Below are 20,874 nucleotides of genomic sequence, written 5' to 3' on the forward strand. Positions count from 1 at the left end.
TCACTCAGGTACCCGCGGTATTCAGTGCGTGTCCAAGCACACAACGCAGACTGGCGTAGTGAGCACTTACACTCAACACTACTGACGACGTATTCAATATGACGACCTAATGATATCGAATTCTGTGTCGTGCCTGTGGGTTCAAAATGCTCATTATACCCCTGCATAAAATTCTTAAGGGTTGTCATTTCCAAAATTTGGTCACTTGTGGGGGGTTTGCACAGTTTAGGCACATCAGGGGCTCTCAAACATGACATGGTGTCCGCTAATTATTCCAGCAAATTTTACATTCAAATAGTCAAATGGTGCTCCTTCCCTTCCGAGCGTCCAAACAGTAGATTTCCACCACAGATGAGGTACCCAAATGTGATGTGGTCCCTTAAAAAAAAAAAAAAAAAGTTTTGGAAATTTTGTTGGAAAAATGAAAAATTGCTGCCGTCAACTTTTAACCCTTCTAACTTCCTAAAAAAAAAGTCAAAAATTGTGCTGCTGTAACTTACACATGGGGGCAAAGTTATTTATTAACTATTTTGTGTCACATGTCTCTCCGATTAAAGGGCATAAGAATTAAGTTTAAAAATTGTGAAATTTTTGCCAGATTTCCATTTTTTATCACAAATAAATGCAATTCGAAGAAATGTTACCACTATCATGAATACAATATGTCACAAAAAAATTATCTGAATCAGTGGAACATGTTGAAGCGTTCCAGAATTATAACCACATAAAGTGACATTGGTCAGAATTGTAAAATTTGGCCTGGTCTTTAAGGTCAAAATTGGCTTGGTCATTACGGGGTTAAACGGTTAGCTTTCTGCCTATACACAATCAGTAGTATGTGTGGGGGTATACAGTGCTCAGTATTCAGAGAGCTGATAGATGTGCAGCAAATAAAACTATAATTGTGTCAAAATGACGGCAAGTGTATTAGTAATTGACACTTTGCTGGTATCGGGGTCTTTGATACCTTTGTATCGTCGTGCTGCTTTCAGATTACATATCATAAACTTGGTGACAGATCCCCTTTAAAAAGAAAACAATGCATACAAAATAGAGTATATCATTACATTTGGACATCTGATCGATTGCTGTTGGAATAATGACTACGTTTTTCTCAAAGGCAATTTTGATACATGATTCTCCTTAACTTTAAAAGTGGAGATCAATATTGAGGTGTTTTTATCACATGGAATAGAACTATTAATATATTTTGTTTTGCAGATTCTAACTTGTCTAGAAAAGAATGGTCTGGAACTACAGGGCATTTTAAGAATCTGTGGGTCACAGGCACGAATGAAGGTAAAGAATCTTTCTAATGTTCTAGTACACCAGGTTGGCACTACATCTCAGTATGCTATGCTTATGCTCTTATAATGGTATGTGTCATACTTTAATTGTTAAATTTAATATTCCCTATTCCAGCAAAGTGCACATGGTGGTATGTCCACTGGACTCAGTTTTTCACCATCTGTCTTTTAAAGCATCCTATTTGTGTAGGTAAATACAATAACTGGCTATTTCTTAGAACAGAGCCAGAGGTTGTAGCCTAAATCCCTTGGCCATACCACCCTGAGTCAGTGTAAAAGTAGGAACTATTTTCATTTACCTTTGCAGCGGAGATTAAGATGTTCAATTAATCTAGATTTCTGATATTTTTTTTCCTGGCTGAAGACCAATGTAATTAACAGTCACATTAGCAAACCTGATCATGAAGCTGTGAGGTGGCCAAGGTGGTAGACATGGCGAGGGGTGGCTGTTTCTGCTCACCCTGTGAAGAAATTATAAATACACTGAATAACAAAGTCCAAGTTCTTCTTCTTTTTTTTTTTTTTTTTTTTACAAAACAGCTGTACTTCATACGTCCAGTTCAATCATGGGCATTGCACAGTAAACTTCAATAATTCTAGATCCTTTCGTCTGCGAGGTTCTTTATTCTCCTGCCGTACCCTCCAATACGGCAGCGTCCTGTCTAGCCTCACTAGATCGTGCCTGGGATTCCCACCCGTTTTGCCCTCTGAGGGTGAAATCAAGGATGGCGCTTTCCAACCTTTTCCATACTGTAGGTCTCGGACGTATTGGTATTTCCCACTGAACCTAGTTGCTATTCCTTCCTCGCTGCACTTTTCCCTTCACATCCATATAATTTCTGGCCTCAAGGCCTTGGACCACTGGACTTCTCTCACACTTGTTACCTCAACAACCTCACTTCACCTCATCCCATACTCTAACTGACTGAAACCAGGGAGTGTCTCATCTGTCACTACTCTGGCCCCTCCTAACTCTGACATCCCCTTACTTCTCATCCTAACTCTATCTTATATCCTACTCTACAGAGCCCCCCACTAAACCGTATATTACCCATTACTATTATTAAGCCTTACTCTAACAATGTATCTCCCGATCTCGATCCCTAGTCCATAAAGACACACAACTTACACAGTATACAATCATAGCACTCTTTAGCATATTACTACACAATAAAACAGTACCACATAACACACCATTTTGCACATAAAGCGTACCCGCTTTATTAGGAAGGAACATGAAGGGATGCAGGGCATAATTTAGCCCCCCAACACACCCCTTATAAAGCTTCAGTGTAGTAGCCAGTGAGTGGATCTGCTATGGACTTACATGATAATAATTTTGATCATTTCACCTTTTTTTTTATATTGGATTCACTTTAGTCCTTACAGCAGCGTCTAGAGAAAATTTTTTATGCTGGCCTCGTCTCCTGGGATGAAGTTAATCCACATGATGCTGCTGGGCTCCTGAAGCTCTTCCTCCGAGAGCTGCCTGCTCCATTGCTTACTGCTGAATACCTACCTGCCTTCACTGCTGTACAGAGTGAGTTATACCTTTTTGAGTCTCCTCATGTTCCCTGATAGATTCTTGTGAGCAGGACACTCCCTCCTCATATTTTCTTTGTCGAATGATGTGTTGCTCTGTAATGTCTGATATTGATCGTACGTGTAACCTCTGAATTATAAAGTGGGGTTGAACATGCTGGGATCTTTTCTTTTAGAGGTGCACTGTTCCAGAGGAGTGTGGCAGTCTTGTGTGTGGCCTTCCTTTTATAAGCCTGTTAAGGCATGCTTTTCAACCACATTGCTCCCAATATTTGATCTCCATTTCCTCTTATGTATCATGTTTGACCTGAGTGAGATGGGATGTTACTGAATGACTTTCTTTGTGAAATATCCAAGTGCTACATGTTGTTGTGTTTTTTATTTTTTTTTTAATTGGTAGTTACACAGACACTTTAAGTGCATCTTATTCGAATGCTCATAAACTAATCAGAATAGGACATACTCTGAGTTTCAAGATCTCATTCTTGGATCTATCATTTTAACAGATGTCTTACTAAAAACCAAGGGGCAGTGGCCCAGGGCGAAAAATTGATGTCAATGCATATATAATTACAATACTTAGAAAACAAATGTGGAGGATGTGCGTAGGTAGTCGCATGTTAAAAATAAAATGCATATAGCTTTCATTAGATGCCATTAATATACATATAAAAAAATTCCAACATACACAGACACATGGAGAAAATAGCACGTGAGCCAATGAAGATATTGCATATGAGAAAAATATACATATTTAATTATGAAGCATAGGAATATCCTCCAACAAAAGTAAGTAAAAACAACGTCAATGGAACTAATCGTAAAATACAAGGTAAATATAAATCGTAGGGGATAAAAAGTTACAGTACCCTGATAAGAAAGCCATTTCCATAAATGCCAAAGTTAGTGGTTTAACAGGAAGAGAAACAATGTCAGCGTCCAACTTAAGGTGAGCTGACTGCCTCTTTCATACATAAGTGGTATAACAGTGGCTCATCCACCATACACCCGACGCACGTTTCACAACTGCTTTATCTGGGGTGTACCACTACACCCACCCAGGATGAATCCATTGCGCAACATGCATTGGGTGTATGGAAAGTGAGCCACTGTTATACCACTAACTTTTGCCATTTGTGGAATCTGTTTTCTAATTGGGATGGATTTATATTTACTCTGTATTGTATGATTATTTTCTTTTTCATTATCATTACTTCCTTATGTCTGAGAAGATTCCTCTACCTTACATTTATATATGTTTTTTGTACGCAATTTCTTGATTGTCTTTTAATCATATCTAATAAAGGCTGTATGCATTTTTATTGAACATGTGACCACCTACAGCCTAAACATTTGTTTCTTTGGTTCAGTTATATCTGAATAGATCCATTTAAGTCAGTGTTTCTCAACTCCGGTCCTCAAGACCCACCAACAGGTCAAGTTTTCAGGATCTCTTAGTATTGCACAGGTGATAATTTCATCATCTGCTCCAGCATTAAGTCCATCACCTATGGAAATCCTGAAAACATGGCCTGTTGGTGGGTCTTGAGGACTGGAGTTACGAAACACTGATTTAAGTCAATGAGTCTGGGTGGTGTCCGATGGTGTTATATGGTTGTGATAATGCACCGTTATGTGAAGAAATTGCAACATACACAATATGTGGTGTGTAACGAAGATCAAACCTGTGATTATAATCATTGCATGGGAGAACTGGTTAATCTCGCATATTTGCCTCATATGGTCTTTGCTGGTTGTCATTGTTTTTTTGTTTTTTTTTTAAATAATTGCTTGTGTGTTATATAATGGAGAAACTGAACGGTTGTGTCTTTCATGTAGAAATCACTAACTTAAAGCAAAGACTCCAAGCTCTGAACCTACTTATCTTGGTGCTTCCAGAGGCAAACCGCAGCACCTTAAAGGTAGCATTCTTTTATACTTTGACACAATCTGTCCTTGATCTGTTCACCCGACAGCATTACAGTCTCCGTTCTTGAGTTGAAAGTTCTATAGATTTTGTATTTGGGTTCACAAAATACTTTCTTCTACCATGTTCAAAATAAAGTTGCATTAAAAGGAATATAATTTCCCCAACCATTAGGGGACCAGTCAGCTCTCTTGACATGTCTGTATTAGTAATTCCTCATGAAGTAGCCTTTCTGGAGCATCTTTTCTTAGGTCTTCCATTTGTGCCATTCCTCGGTTATTTCTCCAAGAAATATATAAACAAATGTTACAATTTGGGTCTCTGTACTTACTGACTGACATTGTCCAATTGGACAACCTCTTTTACATGGGGAATAGTAACACTCAATTGTCAATTCATTCAGGAAAAATAGCCGAGGAACAGAATAGTATAAAATTTTGAGCAAAGCTGCTCCAGAACTTTTTCTCCAGGCAGGATATTCTTGAAAGTGAATGAATGATCTTTTATTTGGTGTACAATGTATTTTTGTGCAGTTGCCTTTAGTAACCATACCATGTTTATTCCCCTAACTTGTAGGCATTGCTAGAGTTTCTCCGTAAAGTGGCTTCTCATGAAAAACGTAACCTTATGTCGCTGTGGAACATTGCCACCATCATGGCACCTAACCTTTTTCTCTATAGAGGGAGCAGTTGCAGGAGCCAAGAAGGTGGAGAGAAGCAGCATGCAGAGGGGGTGGCTGGCCTAGTCATGGCCATGGTACACTACCAAGACTTGTTATGGACAGTGAGTACCCTTTAGTGTGTATGAATGTATGCAATCATATTCATGTAAGAGGCTCTATATTACTGACTTTTCTCTTAAGAATGTTTATGAAGTCCCACGTAATATATAAAAGTATGTAAGACATTTCCATGCTTGGAGTAGCCCACAGACCTTGACATTGTTGACCTTTACATAATCATTTTATTTTAAGTCTAGCGGGATCACTGGATCCTACCACCTACACTGTCATACATGTGGCTATAATACAGTAGTGAGAAGTGTATAGAAAAAAATCTGTGTTCTATAACTATCGTGTTACATCTCGTTTGAGCCACAAATTCTGCTGAGAAATGGTCCAGGGTACTGGGTAAAAGGAGGATGGATGCTGCTTATTTCTATTAATATAAGTGATATCAGAGGTAGGGCGGGGACTATATGAGGTCTAGAAATTTGCAATTTCATGTGGTCCATGTTTTTTAGGGGACTCCCAAAGGTTGAGAACCCACAGAGAATGACAAAACCATTTAGTATTATTCAGCTGTGTTTAGTGTCATTGTTTGGGATCTGAACTTTATATGGGTACCACATGGCAGTATTCTATTTTGCAGTATTATCTTGGTGGCACTATGTGGGCTTTCTGTACTTTAAGTATGAGAAACGTGGGGGACGACGTCTTGCCCATAGTCTCACTTTCTCTAAAAATCATTTGCGGATGCTTTGAACCCAATTTCTATTCTGGTCTATTTTGGTTCAGTTCAAATATCTGAAGGTTGAAACAGATTTTGGATTTATGTCAGTCTTTAGTTTAGTTGAAAAACGATAAAGTATGCACCATGATTTACCAAAAATGATTACTCTAGAACATTGAAGATGCATTACTGCCAGAGAAAATGGGGGAAAAAAAAGCTTTATAATGTATATATGAAATAATCATCTGCAAAAATTTCTATGAAAAATACAGTAGAAAAGAAGGTACTTAGCGCATAAATTGGCCAATAGATGTGTGCCCAACTGCTATGTAAAGGCGTCCTTCGAAAGTGAGTCCCTGTCCTATTTTGTCACCTCTCCTGGGCAAAAAAGCCTACAATTTATGGGTCAGGAGGGGACCCATAAATTGCACTTTTTTTCCATTTCCATGGCAGTAATGCATCTTCAATGTTCTAGAGTAATCATTCTTGGTAAATCATGGTGCAACCGTTATCGTTTTTCTACATGTATTTTTTTTGGTTGGCGCCTGTTCACACTAGCCTGGATGTGCTGGTCTTTTTCTCTATTTGTATTTGTCTTTAGTTTAGTGTTTGGATATTTATGTACTATTCCATTGTGCTATTGTGTTTATATTTTTTAGGTACCCACCTTCTTGCTGTCTCAGGTCCGAAAGCTGAATGAGAACACCAGTAAGAGATCCAATGAACGGCGGCTCCTCAATTTCCTTCGGAAAATCAACATTGATAAGGAAAGGCCAGAGAAAAACCACACAGAGGTGGGTAGATATATTGGGGGCTCCACAAGGACACATGCTACATTTTTTCATACGTTTATTTGTCTTTTATGCATGCACTAAGTACCTACATGACCACCTTCATGGCTCCCACAACTATTATCATTTAGTTTTCCCAAATTTCTGACACTGAAGTTTGACACAGTCCTATTAATCTGAATGGGGTTTTCTGAAATTCTTATACAGTGCATAAACAACCCCAATGAAATGGATTTTATGTATTTTCAGTGCAAGACATTTCTGCAACAAATCTGTTGCGTGTGAATATACCCTTATGGTAAAGGACACAGGATTCCATTGTCATATCACATCATAACTAGACAGATTTGTTCAAGTCCAGTGCTAACTTTGTCAGTAGTAGTTAAGATAACCAATCATTCTGCTCCCAGAGATATGGCTAGAACCAGGTAAAACCTGAGTAGACTCTGTAATGCTTTTGTAGAAAGAAGACACCTTGAAGGAACACAAGCTGCAATATTTTCACAATTTTGTCTTTCACTATTGAGTACATGTTATAATTACATATTTAATTTTGAAATTCACAAATTCTAATAAAATAAAACCATTATTTTCTGTCTGTTATTGTCAGGCCTGTAAACAAGTAAAGATTCGAGCATCTCTGTTTGTGAAGGACTCCTTGGCTGTCCAACTGAATGAGGGCACACAAGCTGCAGATGTCCTAAAGAAATTCCAGGAACATGTGAATCAATGCAGCTGGCAAATGGTCAGCACCATGGGCCTAATCAAATGGTACGAACCTTATACGTCCCTAAGAAGAATTTGTGTAAAGATTCTAAAAATGTTTGTATGTGTGTGTATGTATTTATGTATGTGTGGCCAATATACTAGATGAAGGCGGTAATGTTGCGATGGGGGCAGGCTTTGCAGTGTTGAGAATCTCTCTCCCCATGTGCTCACCCTCTTATCCACTCTCTCTTTCCCCATGTGCTGACTTCTCCCGTCTGTGCTCTCTTCTTTGACCTGTCTATACCCCATGTGCTATCCCCATTGTCTGCTGTCTTTCTCCTTCTTGTGCTGTGTTCTCCCCTCAAAGACAATACTGACATTACAGCAGGAGATCGCAGAGGATACATTTTGTGAGGTAAAATATTGTTTAAAAACAGTCAGTGTAATATTTTACCTGACAAAAGAAATCCTCTGTGATCCCCTGCTGTAATGTCAGTATTGGCTTTTGCTTCCTCCCCTGACCAGGAGATGTGGTATGCTCTGTACACGGTCAGACACAGACAATTTTTAAATGAACTTTCGTTCGTGGGAAACCCCTTTAATGTGACCGGCTTCCTCTGCCTGTAGACACGTCACGCATCTGCCACCGGGATCAGCAGAATGATTCACTGTGTCTGCGCGGAATTTGCGCAGGCGCAGTAAATCAGACCGCTGCCATCTTTGTGCAGACAGATAGCTGCGGTCACATTAAAACTGGGCATGCGCTCCTCCTGTACAAAGAACGCAGTGGTCAGTGAATCATTCGGCTGATCCCGACGGCGTTTTCGTGGCGGTGTACCGTGCAAGAGGTTGCGTACGGTGTATACAGTGTGTGTGTGTATGGTGCGTACGGCATATACAGTGTGTGTGTGTGTGTGTGTGTGTGTGGTGCGACGGTGTTCCACTGGTGGCTCTTCTCAAAAGGCTGGTACCACCAGCAGTTTCCATATTGAGACACCCATCACTTCGGTGTCCCAATATGGAGGTCGGTGAAGTTCCGCCACTTGGAATTCTGGGATCCGACACCTTTTACTCTTCTGCCGCCTCTGTATCACAGTACAGAATGGCCTGTAGTATAAGTTAACTTTGAATCTGTCAATGCGCTTATGCTGAAGGCAAGGTTTGTAGCCTTCCTCTCCCTTCTGAACCCATCTAATCTAATTTATGATTAAATGTCAGTTCAATAGGTCATAAATTAAGCTCAGAACATGGTTCAGAAAAAGAGATAAGTTATAAACTCTACTGTAAAACTAGTTCACTAATGGATTGCACTGCCAACTCACTCTGCATTCTGCTATAATGTGTAATAGTGTAATATAGTTTATAGAAGTGAAAATGTCCAAAATTGGGGGGTTCTGCTGTTGTCATCTCAGGGGCTCTTCAAATGGGTCATGGCACCCGCAAACCATAACCATAAAATCTGCACTATAATATGGTAATATGGCGCTCCTTTCCTTCTGAGCTTTGAACTGTGACTAAAAAGTAGTTACCAGGTACATGTAGTGTATTGGCGCATTCAGGAGAAATTGCACAACATTTTAGTGGGAAAAATTAAATTATTCTTTTTTCACCATCCAATGGTATAAAATTCTGTGCGGCACATGTGGTGTCAACACTCTCACTGTACTCCTAGATGAATTCTTTGAGAAGGGGTGTAGATTGTAAAACTGGGTCACTTTTTTGAGGGTTCTGCTGTTCTGGCAGCTCAGGGTCTCTGTCAATTTAATATAGCACCCTCCAACCTTTCCAGCAAAATCTAAACTTCAATATGGTGCTTCGCCCCTTCTGAGCATTGCACTGTGCCTCAAAAGTAGTTTTCAAGCACATGTGAGGTATTGGTGTACTCAGAAGAAATTGCATAACAAATTGTGCAGTTCATTTTCACCTATTATTCTTTTATAAAATTAAAAACTTGGGGCCAAAGCAACATTCCAGTGGAAAAAAAAATGGTAATTTTACAATTACCGTACTCAGCCCAACGTAATTCTGTGAATCGCCGGAGGGTTAAAAATGCTTACTAAATTCCTAGAAGAATTCAACAAAAGCTGTAGTTTCCAAAATAGTCAATTGTGGGAGGTTTTGCTCTTTTGTCATGGAAAGGTCTCTTCAGATGTGACATGGTGTCTGCAATCTATCTCAGCCAAAATTGTGCTCCATAATTCAATTAGGGCTCATTTTCTTTTGAGCACTACCATATGCCCATTCGGCTTTCCACTACATAAGGGGTATCTGTGTACTCGAGAGAAATTGCACAACAAATTGTGTGGTCCATTTTCTTCTGTTATCTTTGTGAAAATGAAAAATTTGAGGCTAAAAGAACCTTTGTGGGAAAAATGTTTTTTTTTTAATTTTCATGGCTCAACTATATAAAGTTCTGTGAAGCACCTGTGGGTTTAAAGTGGTCACCACACCTCTATATGAGTTCCTTGAGGGGTGTAGTTTCCAAAACTTGGCCTCTTGTGGGGGGTTTCCTCTGTTTAGGCACATCAGGGATCAGCAAATGCCACATGGCATCTATCAATTCCAGCTATTTTTGCACTCCAAAAGTCGAATGCTGCTCCTTCCCTTCCATGCCCTGCTGTTCTCCAAAATAAGTAGTTTTCCAACAACAGCTTTTGCGCACAAAAAAATGTATGGTCTATTTTCTCCTTTTTACCTTTGTGAACATGCTAAATTTGGGGCTAAAGCAACATTTTTGGGAGGAAAAAGTAACTTCTTATTTTTTTCCACATTCCTTTAATACAATTTTTGAATGTAGTTTTGAGGAATTTGAGAGAGGTGCAGTTCTGAAAATGGTGTCACTTTTGCATAATTTCTGTCATATATGCCCCTCAAGGTCACTTCAAATGTGATGTGGTTCTTTAAAAAACTGTTTTTAAAATTTCTTTGTTGGAATAGTGAGAAACTGTTGATAAACTTTTAACCCTTTTAATTTCCATAACAACAAAAAAAAATATTTAGAACTGCTTTCCATATGCCCATCCTATGACTCCTACCCTAGTAGAAAAAGTAATTGAAGGAAAACTTATGACAAAACTCATCTCCTAGTTTCCCATGGGAGCAGTTTTTTGTCTGGTGGCCTAAGTTTGTATGCCAGATGTCTCCCCTAGTTGAACAGTAATTTTTGGTCTGGCTACATGAGTAATTGTTATATCAGTTGATCATCATGCTTGTGTTTTTCACTATTATTTGTACCCTACCTATTGCATTAACTGGCCTTCTCTTCTCATCTTTCAGTAATGGTTCCTTTGGATCTTCCAACCTGGAACTTTATGAAGTTGGTGGAAATATTTGTAAGTATTTTCCATCTCATCTATGATTTTGGCTAAAATTGTGCATGTAATTTTTCTGTTTTGGAGCCAAGCACATGAGTCGATAGAAAGCAGAAGAGTTGAGACTAAAAAAACTACATAAAAACTTCCACAAATTGCATGTGTACTTCCAGAATTAAAGGGGTTTACAAGGATATTTTTATTCCCATCAGCTTGGGTGAAAATTATAAACTCCACTGTTACTCCCCCTGCCCTGCAACACCTTACCCTTTTGCTCCGGCCTTTCAGAGACTCCAGCATTGATGTCAGAACATCAATGCATATGACCGCTGCAGCCAATGATTGGGCTCAGTGTTGATACCAATGTAAAGTGCACAAGCCCACCGATTGATTGTGTGTAACCACAGGGGAGTTTTGATCTGCTGGTATGCTAGATACAGTGATGTATGAAGCAATGCAAGATGGAATCCTGTGTATTATGGAGCAGCAGGAAGAGGATGAGTATAGAAGGAGTTAGGCTACGTTCACATTTGCATTGTTGTGCGCAGCGTCGGTGACGCAACGCACAACGCATGCATAACGCAGCGTTTTGTGACGCATGCGTTCCTTTTTTTTTACGCCAAAAAACTGCATAATGCAGCGTTGTCTGCGCCCTGACCGTTGCACCAAAAATGACGCATGCATCACAAAACGCTAGACAACGCATGTCCATGCGCCCCCCATGTTAAATATAGGGGCGCATGACGCATGCGTTGCCGCGGCTGCTCCCGACGCAATGCAAATGTGAACGTAGCCTTACAAAGGGAAAACCTGTCAAAGCTACTCAGTGTGTCTGATGCTGGACTTGCATGTACAGGTCCTTCTCAAAAAATTAGCATGTAGTGTTAAATTTCATTATTTACCATAATGTAATGATTACAATTAAACTTTCATATATTATAGATTCATTATCCACCAACTGAAATTTGTCAGGTCTTTTATTGTTTTAATACTGATGATTTTGGCCTACAACTCCTGATAACCCAAAAAACCTGTCTCAATAAATTAGCATATCAAGAAAAGGTTCTCTAAACGACCTATTACCCTAATCTTCTGAATCAACTAATTAACTCTAAACACATGCAAAAGATACCTGAGGCTTTTAAAAACTCCCTGCCTGGTTCATTACTCAAAACCCCCATCATGGGTAAGACTAGCGACCTGACAGATGTCAAGAAGGCCATCATTGACACCCTCAAGCAAGAGGGTAAGACCCAGAAAGAAATTTCTCAACAAATAGGCTGTTCCCAGAGTGCTGTATCAAGGCACCTCAATGGTAAGTCTGTTGGAAGGAAACAATGTGGCAGAAAACGCTGTACAACGAGAAGAGGTGACCGGACCCTGAGGAAGATTGTGGAGAAGGACCGATTCCAGACCTTGGGGAACCTGAGGAAGCAGTGGACTGAGTCTGGTGTGGAAACATCCAGAGCCACCGTGCACAGGCGTGTGCAGGAAATGGGCTACAGGTGCCGCATTCCCCAGGTAAAGCCACTTTTGAACCATAAACAGCGGCAGAAGCGCCTGACCTGGGCTACAGAGAAGCAGCACTGGACTGTTGCTAAGTGGTCCCAAGTACTTTTTTCTGATGAAAGCAAATTTTGCATGTCATTCGGAAATCAAGGTGCCAGAGTCTGGAGGAAGACTGGGGAGAAGGAAATGCCAAAATGCCTGAAGTCCAGTGTCAAGTACACAGTCAGTGATGGTGTGGGGTGCCATGTCAGCTGCTGGTGTTGCTCCACTGTGTTTCATCAAGGGCAGGGTCAATGCAGCTAGCTATCAGGAGATTTTGGAGCACTTCATGCTTCCTGGCACCTGCTCACAGTGCCAAAACCACTGGTAAATGGTTTACTGACCATGGTATTACTGTGCTCAATTGGCCTGCCAACTCTCCTGACCTGAACCCCATAGAGAATCTGTGGGATATTGTGAAGAGAAAGTTGAGAGACGCAAGACCCAACACTCTGGATGAGCTTAAGGCCGCTATTGAAGCATCCTGGGCCTCCATAACATCTCAGCAGTGTCACAGGCTGATTGCCTCCATGCCACGCCGCATTGAAGCAGTCATTTCTGCCAAAGGATACCCGACCAAGTATTGAGTGCATAAATGAACATTATTATTTGATGGTTTTTTTGTTTGTTATTAAAAAACACTTTTATTTGATTGGACGGTTGAAATATGCTAATTTATTGAGACAGGTTTTTTGGGTTATCAGGAGCTGTAGGCCAAAATCATCAGTATTAAAACAATAAAAGACCTGACAAATTTCAGTTGGTGGATAATGAATCTATAATATATGAAAGTTTAATTGTAATCATTACATTATGGTAAATAATGAAATTTAACACTATATGCTAATTTTTTGAGAAGGACCTGTATGTAGTAAGGGGCTCAGATTAACTCTTTTTCAAACAGCTACATATGTTCTCCATTGTAGATAAAACCTTCTATAAGAAATAATTTACTCGTCTAATAGGTTAAAGGGATTTTCCCACCAAAAAAAGTTTATTTTTAAAGTTGATTTTAATCAATAGATCTTGGAATAATAATAATTTCCACAATTGGATGTGTTGACAAAAATGTTCCTGTGCTGAGATAATCTTATAAATGTGCCCCTGCTGTGTACTGTGTTAGGCCGGTTTCACACGTCAGTGGCTCCGGTACGTGAGGTGTCAGTTTCCTCATGTACCGGAGACACTGACTCACGTAGACACATTAAAATCAATGTGTCTCTGCACATGTCAGCGTGTTTTCACGGACCGTGTGTCCGTGTGCAAAACACGGAGACATGTCAGTTTTCGTGGGAGCGCACGGATTACACGGACCCATTAAAGTCAATGGGTCCGTGTAAAACACGTACCGCACACGGATGCTGTCCGTGTGCAGTCCAGGAGACAGCGCTACAGTAAGCGCTGTCCCCCCAACGTGGTACTGAAGCCGCCATTCATATCTTCTCTCCAGCAGCATTCGCTGGAGAGAAGATATGAAAAATCCTTTTTTTTTTTCTGTTTTTCGTGTTTAAAATAAAGATCCCTGTCCCCTCCCACCTCCCACCCCCTGTGCGCCTGCCCGCTGTTACTAAAATACTCACCCGGCTCCCTCGCTGCATCCTCTCCGCCGGCTTCTCCTGTATGAGCGGTCACGTGGTGCCGCCCATTACAGTCATGAATATGCGGCTCCACCTCCCATAGGGGTGGAGCCGCATATTCATGACTGTAATGAGCGGCACCACGTGACCGCTCATACAGGAGAAGGTGCGGCGCGGAGAGGACGCTTCGAGGGAGCCGGGTGAGTAATTTATTAACAGCGGGCGGGCACACAGGGGGTGGGAGGTGGGAGGGGACAGGGATCTTTATTTTAAACACGAAAAGCCAAAAAAAAAAGGAATTTTCATATCTTCTCTCCAGCGAACGCGCTCTAGCGCGGTCTCCTGCACGCTCCGTGTGGTACCCAGTCGGCACACGGGCGGCACACGTGTGCCACACGGATGGCCTACGTGAGCTCACGGACACGGATAACTCCGGTACCGATTTTTCCGGTACCGGAATTATCTGGACGTGTGGGACAGGCCTAATGGCTGTGTCTGACCGTACAGGAACATGGTCTGACCATAACACAGCTCCTGGGCAGGGGAGGAAGCAAAAGAGTGTACAGATAGCACAACATGGGATCACAGCTATTTCGTTTTGTGAGGTAAAGCATTTCCCTGCCAGCTTTTAAAAATGTTTTTCTTCAAAGAAAGAATCATCTGTGATCCTCTGCTGTCCTGTCTGTACACTCTTTTTTGTTACCACATCTCCTGGCCAGGGGAGGAATGATCAGACCATGTACCTGTACAGTCAGACACGGCCATTACACAGCACACAGCAGGGACACATTTATAAGATTATCTCAGCACAGGAACATTTTTTATTTTTTTAAACTCATCCAATTTCAAGATCCATTGATTAAAATGAACTTTGTTCGTTAGATAACCCCTTTAACCTTTTTGAAGCAACCTTGCCCTCCTTTTGCAGATTAACAATTTAAAAGTCGCTGTATAATACACCGAGACATCTAATTAAATAGATGATATGAAACACTTTTCTGAATTGGGTAAATTTCAGGCTCTTGGTGATCAAGCGGAGTAAAAATATCCAGTGTGTTTTGTGGCCTTTTTTTGTACATTGGTGAATTAATTTATCACTTTTGTATTTTGCTTGTGGTAACTTTATCAGAAAAATTGGTGAATCAATTCTCCTATTGAATTTTATAAAGCAGGAACTCTCTAAAATGACCAAACAGGATCAATTGTCTAACATCTGAGCACCATGTACCACTTGCATGCTGTGAGATCCTCTTCTCTGGCAGATCCCTAGATTTGCACTCGACCTGGTAAGGCGAGAGTAAAATCTGCATCTCTGTTATACTGGGGGAAATCATCTGATTTTTTTGTAAGAATTTGTATTTGGGAAAAGCCTTATTTCATCTTGTTTCCCTTTGTGCTGGCTTTTTCAGAAGTGACGGGTCTGCTTTATGAATGCAGAAACATAAGATTACTTGAACAGTGACCGTCCCCATAAACATGACCATTTTCTTGGCCAGATGCAGTTTTTTTTTTTTTCAATATGAGGAAATGCATATCTGCAATGCCTCCTTGGTATTGCTTATTATTCTAAAACAAAATCTAAAAGTTGAATATCCAACCTGTTGTATTACTGTTTCCCATGATTTTGTGAATGACAGGAAGGTGACACCGGCACTATATTGCCTGCAGATTGTCCCAATATCTGCAGGATCTGCCAACTAAAATCTAATGTTTGTTGCCAGCTTTTACGTTTGGAGGTAATGGGAAGCTGTAACATATCTAATGTCTTTCTACTTAGGTGAACACTGCTTGGATCCTGATACCTATTTATTGGACTTGTACAATGCCAATCCAAATGGAGAATGGGTGATTAAACCAAGCCCCCCAACAACATCTACTTTATAGGGACCGGTTAGTGCTTTGGAAATGATAACTTGCATAGCCTAACCCTGGACAAATGGAGCACTCAACTTTAAAGACTTGGAGTCTAATCTAGCGGGGTTCTACATATATTCCCTCCAAGACTGTGTATATAAGATTCTCTGCCACATGATGTTGTGATCATAGGACCATGTAAGAATTTATTTCTTGACTATCAAAAGTAATGGATGCTTTTATCATTTCCACACTTCAAACATTTACGTGGAAGTATTCCTCGATAACTCTAAAATGTGAATGGTTAATTTGGATTAACGGAGTGATGTTACACTTCTTCTCCACTAGACGGCGCTTTCCTCCCTTTTGTATTTTGTATGCTGTTTTTTTTTTTAACCTTCTGTCTTCTCCTTGTGTATGTATCATGATGTACGTTCGTTCTATATGTTGATATCAAGCTAGTCTATTTTTTTTACATCAAGTTTTTGTTACATCTGTATTTAATATCCAGTGATTAAACGTGACAATAATGAACATTTATTAAAAAAAAAGAACAAAGAAACTGCCTTCTTTTTTTACGTGTGTTTTTTACAAGTATTTTTTCTTATTTTTCATATCCCTGGTTTGTATGAATACATCATTCTTGGTGAGAGGAGAGGTTCTTGTGGATTAGGACAGGCAGCTGTATGCGACTACAAAATGACTGTAATTATGAAATCAGTGCGAGCCTGAACTGCTGGGGAACAAAAGCCTTTAATGGGGTGTATTAGAGATGATGGGGGGGAGGTGTCACCGCATACAGGCATTAACCCCTTTCCTGGTTATCTGATTTCTGTTTTATCACATCTGTGTGCATTTAAAGTATATGATTTCTACCCTATATTGTTCTGTTCTTGCTTTTTTACTTTTTCATTATTGGATTTTTGGGAAATACTAGTAATTGTTTTACTCTGGTATCCTGTACTATAGATGTGAGATTGGAGCTATGGCAGCCAAGCCATCCTGTGTATCAGCAGACAAGATTTCCTCCATAACAATACCCTATTGCTGCCCATACTCGCACCGTTACAGATTATACAACGCTGCAGATCATTTTCCTCTTTACATGCAGCTCGTCGTCCGACTTCGTTGCTCACTTGCTGCCATCCATTTTGAATGACTGCTGATGTCGGACATTTTGTCCCCTGTAATGTCAGCAGCACTTGTCACTTGGCGTCATACTCCCTCCCTCCCGAACTCCATCGTGCATTATGACCAGAGGGTTTTTTGAAATGTTGCTGAAATTGTCTGTCGTGCTCAGTGCCTTGATTAGCGTCTCTGCTTCCAAGCCATTCAGCCATGGAAATGATGCCTCCGTTATCAGCAAAGTGCAGGCCTCACAGTTGCCAGGCAACCCAGATTGGTCCACGGCTGAACCTATCCGAAATAACTGCACCCTCCCCAAAAATAGCTTCGCCGTTCACAAGAAGCACAGATTTATCATAATAACTGGAGGTTTCGAGATCTGAGGTCTGGGGATATTCTTCCTTATTTGGAGGGGGTGGCATTTGTCTGAACGCAGAGTAAAGGGCTGGTTGTACATGGAAGGAGCCTGTGCACGTAGTAGTGTGCCTGAAAGGAATATTGTATGCTGAGCCCCGGTCTGCTTTATCTGTAGTTACATATTATAAATGTTGGCATCTTCGATGAACGCCCACACTATGATTACCACTTATGACTAGGGCTACACGGGGACTTGGGCTGCTCACCTACAATTGGCGCCACCAAAAAATGTGCGCATTCATAGTTACTTAAAGAGCCACAACATCCTGTCAGCGGTTTATTGAGGAGCTCACTGATTCTTAAAGCAATAGCCCAACTGTGTTCTTGGTAGCAAAAAAGGGGTAATAGTTACTAGGAATCAGGGATTGCAATTACACTCGAGCCCTGGAGCCTAGGGGGCCCTAAAAGTCCCCTTGGCCTATAGAAAAAGACTATTGCTATTAAAGATTTAAAATGTTTGGGAACCCCTTTCGCATCGGTGCCCATGAGTTTCAAGTTATACCACTGCTAGGAATGATATTGTGGCTATTTTGTTTGTGCCATTAATAATAGGAAGACCTGCTGTGCTGCAAAAATGGATGGCCTCAGAAGAATTCACTATAGGAATGTGGTTGAGTAGAGTCCTTCAAAATGGCTCATATGGATACTGTTTATAAGAGCCGGATCGGTATGAAAACTTCTTCATATTTGGCAGACAAGGATAAGTAGGTTTAACCTAGAATTTTGGTCATGGAATGGATTTCTTAATAGACGTTTTTTTTCTCCACTCACTTACCCTTAGGAGGGTTTTGGTATGGTGGGACTTTGGATGAAAATAGCTACTCTGACCTGTTGCAATTAAAGATGACCTGACAGCAGCTCAAAATGGCCAGTTTTTGCACTTAATTTCTACTTTTATTTTATTTTTAAAATCCTGCATAGTTCTAGATATATTTTCCTTTTTCTTTAGTACTTGTTATTCTGTTCTATACTTATGGGGCATGGCTCGATGGAGGTACCGTATATCTTTAGGTTTCGCTGCGTTCTTAATGTGCGCTATGGGCCCTTGGTGAAGACTAGCTCTGAAAAAAAAAAATCATATCTCTTGACCCTTGAGGCGGATTGAAAAAAACTCTGAATCAGCTGAAATAAATCTTACCTGACATACACTGAAGTTGAATGTGACCTGGGACCAAAAAATTTGGTGGATTGTTTTTTTGTTTTTGTTTTTTTTTTGTTTTGCAGCTGTTGCATCACAGTCATGAGGTTTTAGAACAACTGACTCTTTTAGAGCTATGTTTTCATAATACGTATTTTGTGAGATACTTGTGTTGCTGATTTTTCTGCACCTATTGGGTAAATTATTTTTTTTTTTTACACAGCGTAAAGAAACAACGTAGCGGGAATAAGATTTCTATAAATCCCATCCACTTTACTGAAACTTTGAGGTGCTGCAGCGAGAATATGCAGCATCAAAAGCTCATCATGTGAACTTAACCTATGTATGGTCTTCAAGTAAAAAGAAATGTATAAGAATAATAGTAAATCTATAGGCTTGAAAAGAGCAGGAACAAATGTCCTAGAGAAGGTTATATTGAGGCTCCGTTTGGATTAACACTCACAAGTTCCAGGCTGCATGAAATAATTATTTAATTAAGTGATATTTCTTTCATTTTCTAATCAGACATTGTGTATTAGTTTTACTCAGTAATAGTGTTGCGGAGGATACACAGTTTCCAAGTTGAGGGGTTTCAGTTCACCTGCTACTAGGTCCCCATCTCCGTTCTGTGCTCTTGTAGCTTGTAATAATGGCATCCTCCCCGCCTTTTCACCCTCTCACTCTGATTGTTCATAAGTATAGAAAATTGTTCCATTATCAGGAAAATTGCAGCTTTGAAATCTGTAAAGAAAGTGGAGCAGAGAGCGAGCGGGGGCTGGGGAGAGCGCGTAAACAGGCAGGGAGTAACGGCGGCTACTATTGTAGGATTGTTTGAGCAGCAAATTATAGGGAGATCTGATAATTATCTCGATGAATCTGGATCACTCTGAATATTCCTAAGCCACTTGTGCTCCCTACATACTGTATGTGGTTAGCGGCTCCAGATTGCAGCATTTCCTCTCATATTTCCTAAAAATTAGTATTTTCAGTCCATGCTCAAAACGGATAGCACATAGACCAATGTAAGAGTGTGTATAAGTTGGTTCAGAGGAGCGAGTTTTTTGGACTGAGTACTAGTGATGAGCGAACGTGCTCAGATAAGGAGTTATTGAAGCATGCTTGGGTGCCAGCCGAGTGTTTGTGGTGTGCTCGAATAATATGTTTGAGCCCCCGAGGCTGTTCGACAGGCGTAAAACATACAGGGATTGCCTGCCTGTTAGGCCAAGGAGAAGAGATCCAGATAAATAAATGTGTTCTTATCTGCACATCTGTACGTATTTTAGACCAAACTAGATGGTGCCAAGGTCTGATGCCAGATTTTTCATTATAGTTAGCCATTCTAATCCTAAATTATAATATATGAGACATTCTTTCATATGTGTGATAAAATAATTATGACGTTAGCAATTCTCATATGGTGCCCACATCCTTTTCTCACACTTGTCCCTGATTTCATTGCTCGTATATGTTCATTTTGCAGCCTGTCTCTGAACCACATTGCACTAAGCTCCCATCGCCCGCTCTCCCTGCTGTGGAGCTGATTCTCAGCAGTGTCTCTGTGCAGCAGGAGATAACGCCTCAACAATGCCCAGGACGCCGGTGATATGTGTAAATCCCCCAGTGCTGTCAGATAAGAGCATCCCTGCATCACACAGGACCGAGACTAGAGCCCAGTGAGGATCCTGTCGTCTGAATGTGTGTCTATTACAGCTTGTGACATGAAACGCACTGTACAACAATATATCTGCGCACAGCTCTGCATCAAATACATTTTTATTTTTTTTTTCAAAATACTTTGTATTCACGTAGACAGATTGTGTTATGATGGAAGAAGCATAATACGCATCTTTCCCTTTTATGAATTCTAAATCATTGGCTATGGGTACCCAGTTATTACAGTGATGAGATTAAAATATTACACGTACAGATGAATCAATATAATGTACAGCAACTCTATAGAAGGTGAAGTGATTGTGATCATGCCTGTGCCCTGAAACCTAAGGGGCCTACCGTATGTTCTAGTATAAGGAGACTAGCACTATAAATGCCTTTTTTTTTTTTTTTTTTTTTTGTTGACCCTTTTTCAGGTTTTGCATTTAGACCTATGAGCTTCAGTTTTTAGATGCTGGGTACCCTTTGAGTTTGGTTGCAAGAAAAATGTTGATTTTGTTTTTACTG

General features: G+C 40.3%; 1 protein-coding gene across 5 annotated transcripts in view; it reads left to right on the forward strand.

The window, feature by feature from the left end:
• ARHGAP40 (Rho GTPase activating protein 40) overlaps positions 1–16,558 on the forward strand; it is a 182,031-nt gene extending 165,473 nt beyond the window's left edge. For all 5 annotated transcript variants that reach the window (XM_077251533.1, XM_077251531.1, XM_077251532.1 and 2 more), the window contains 8 exons: positions 1,222–1,299; positions 2,688–2,847; positions 4,689–4,771; positions 5,353–5,559; positions 6,887–7,021; positions 7,629–7,789; positions 11,003–11,058; positions 15,940–16,558. In XM_077251533.1, the coding sequence (XP_077107648.1) occupies positions 1,222–1,299; positions 2,688–2,847; positions 4,689–4,771; positions 5,353–5,559; positions 6,887–7,021; positions 7,629–7,789; positions 11,003–11,058; positions 15,940–16,046 (987 nt within the window). In that variant the 3' untranslated portion in view covers positions 16,047–16,558. The remainder of the gene's footprint in view (positions 1–1,221; positions 1,300–2,687; positions 2,848–4,688; positions 4,772–5,352; positions 5,560–6,886; positions 7,022–7,628; positions 7,790–11,002; positions 11,059–15,939) is intronic.
• The last annotated feature ends 4,316 nt before the right edge of the window (positions 16,559–20,874 follow it).

The sequence above is a fragment of the Ranitomeya variabilis genome, chromosome 4, assembly GCF_051348905.1.
Source record: "Ranitomeya variabilis isolate aRanVar5 chromosome 4, aRanVar5.hap1, whole genome shotgun sequence".
Classification (NCBI taxonomy): domain Eukaryota; kingdom Metazoa; phylum Chordata; class Amphibia; order Anura; family Dendrobatidae; genus Ranitomeya; species Ranitomeya variabilis.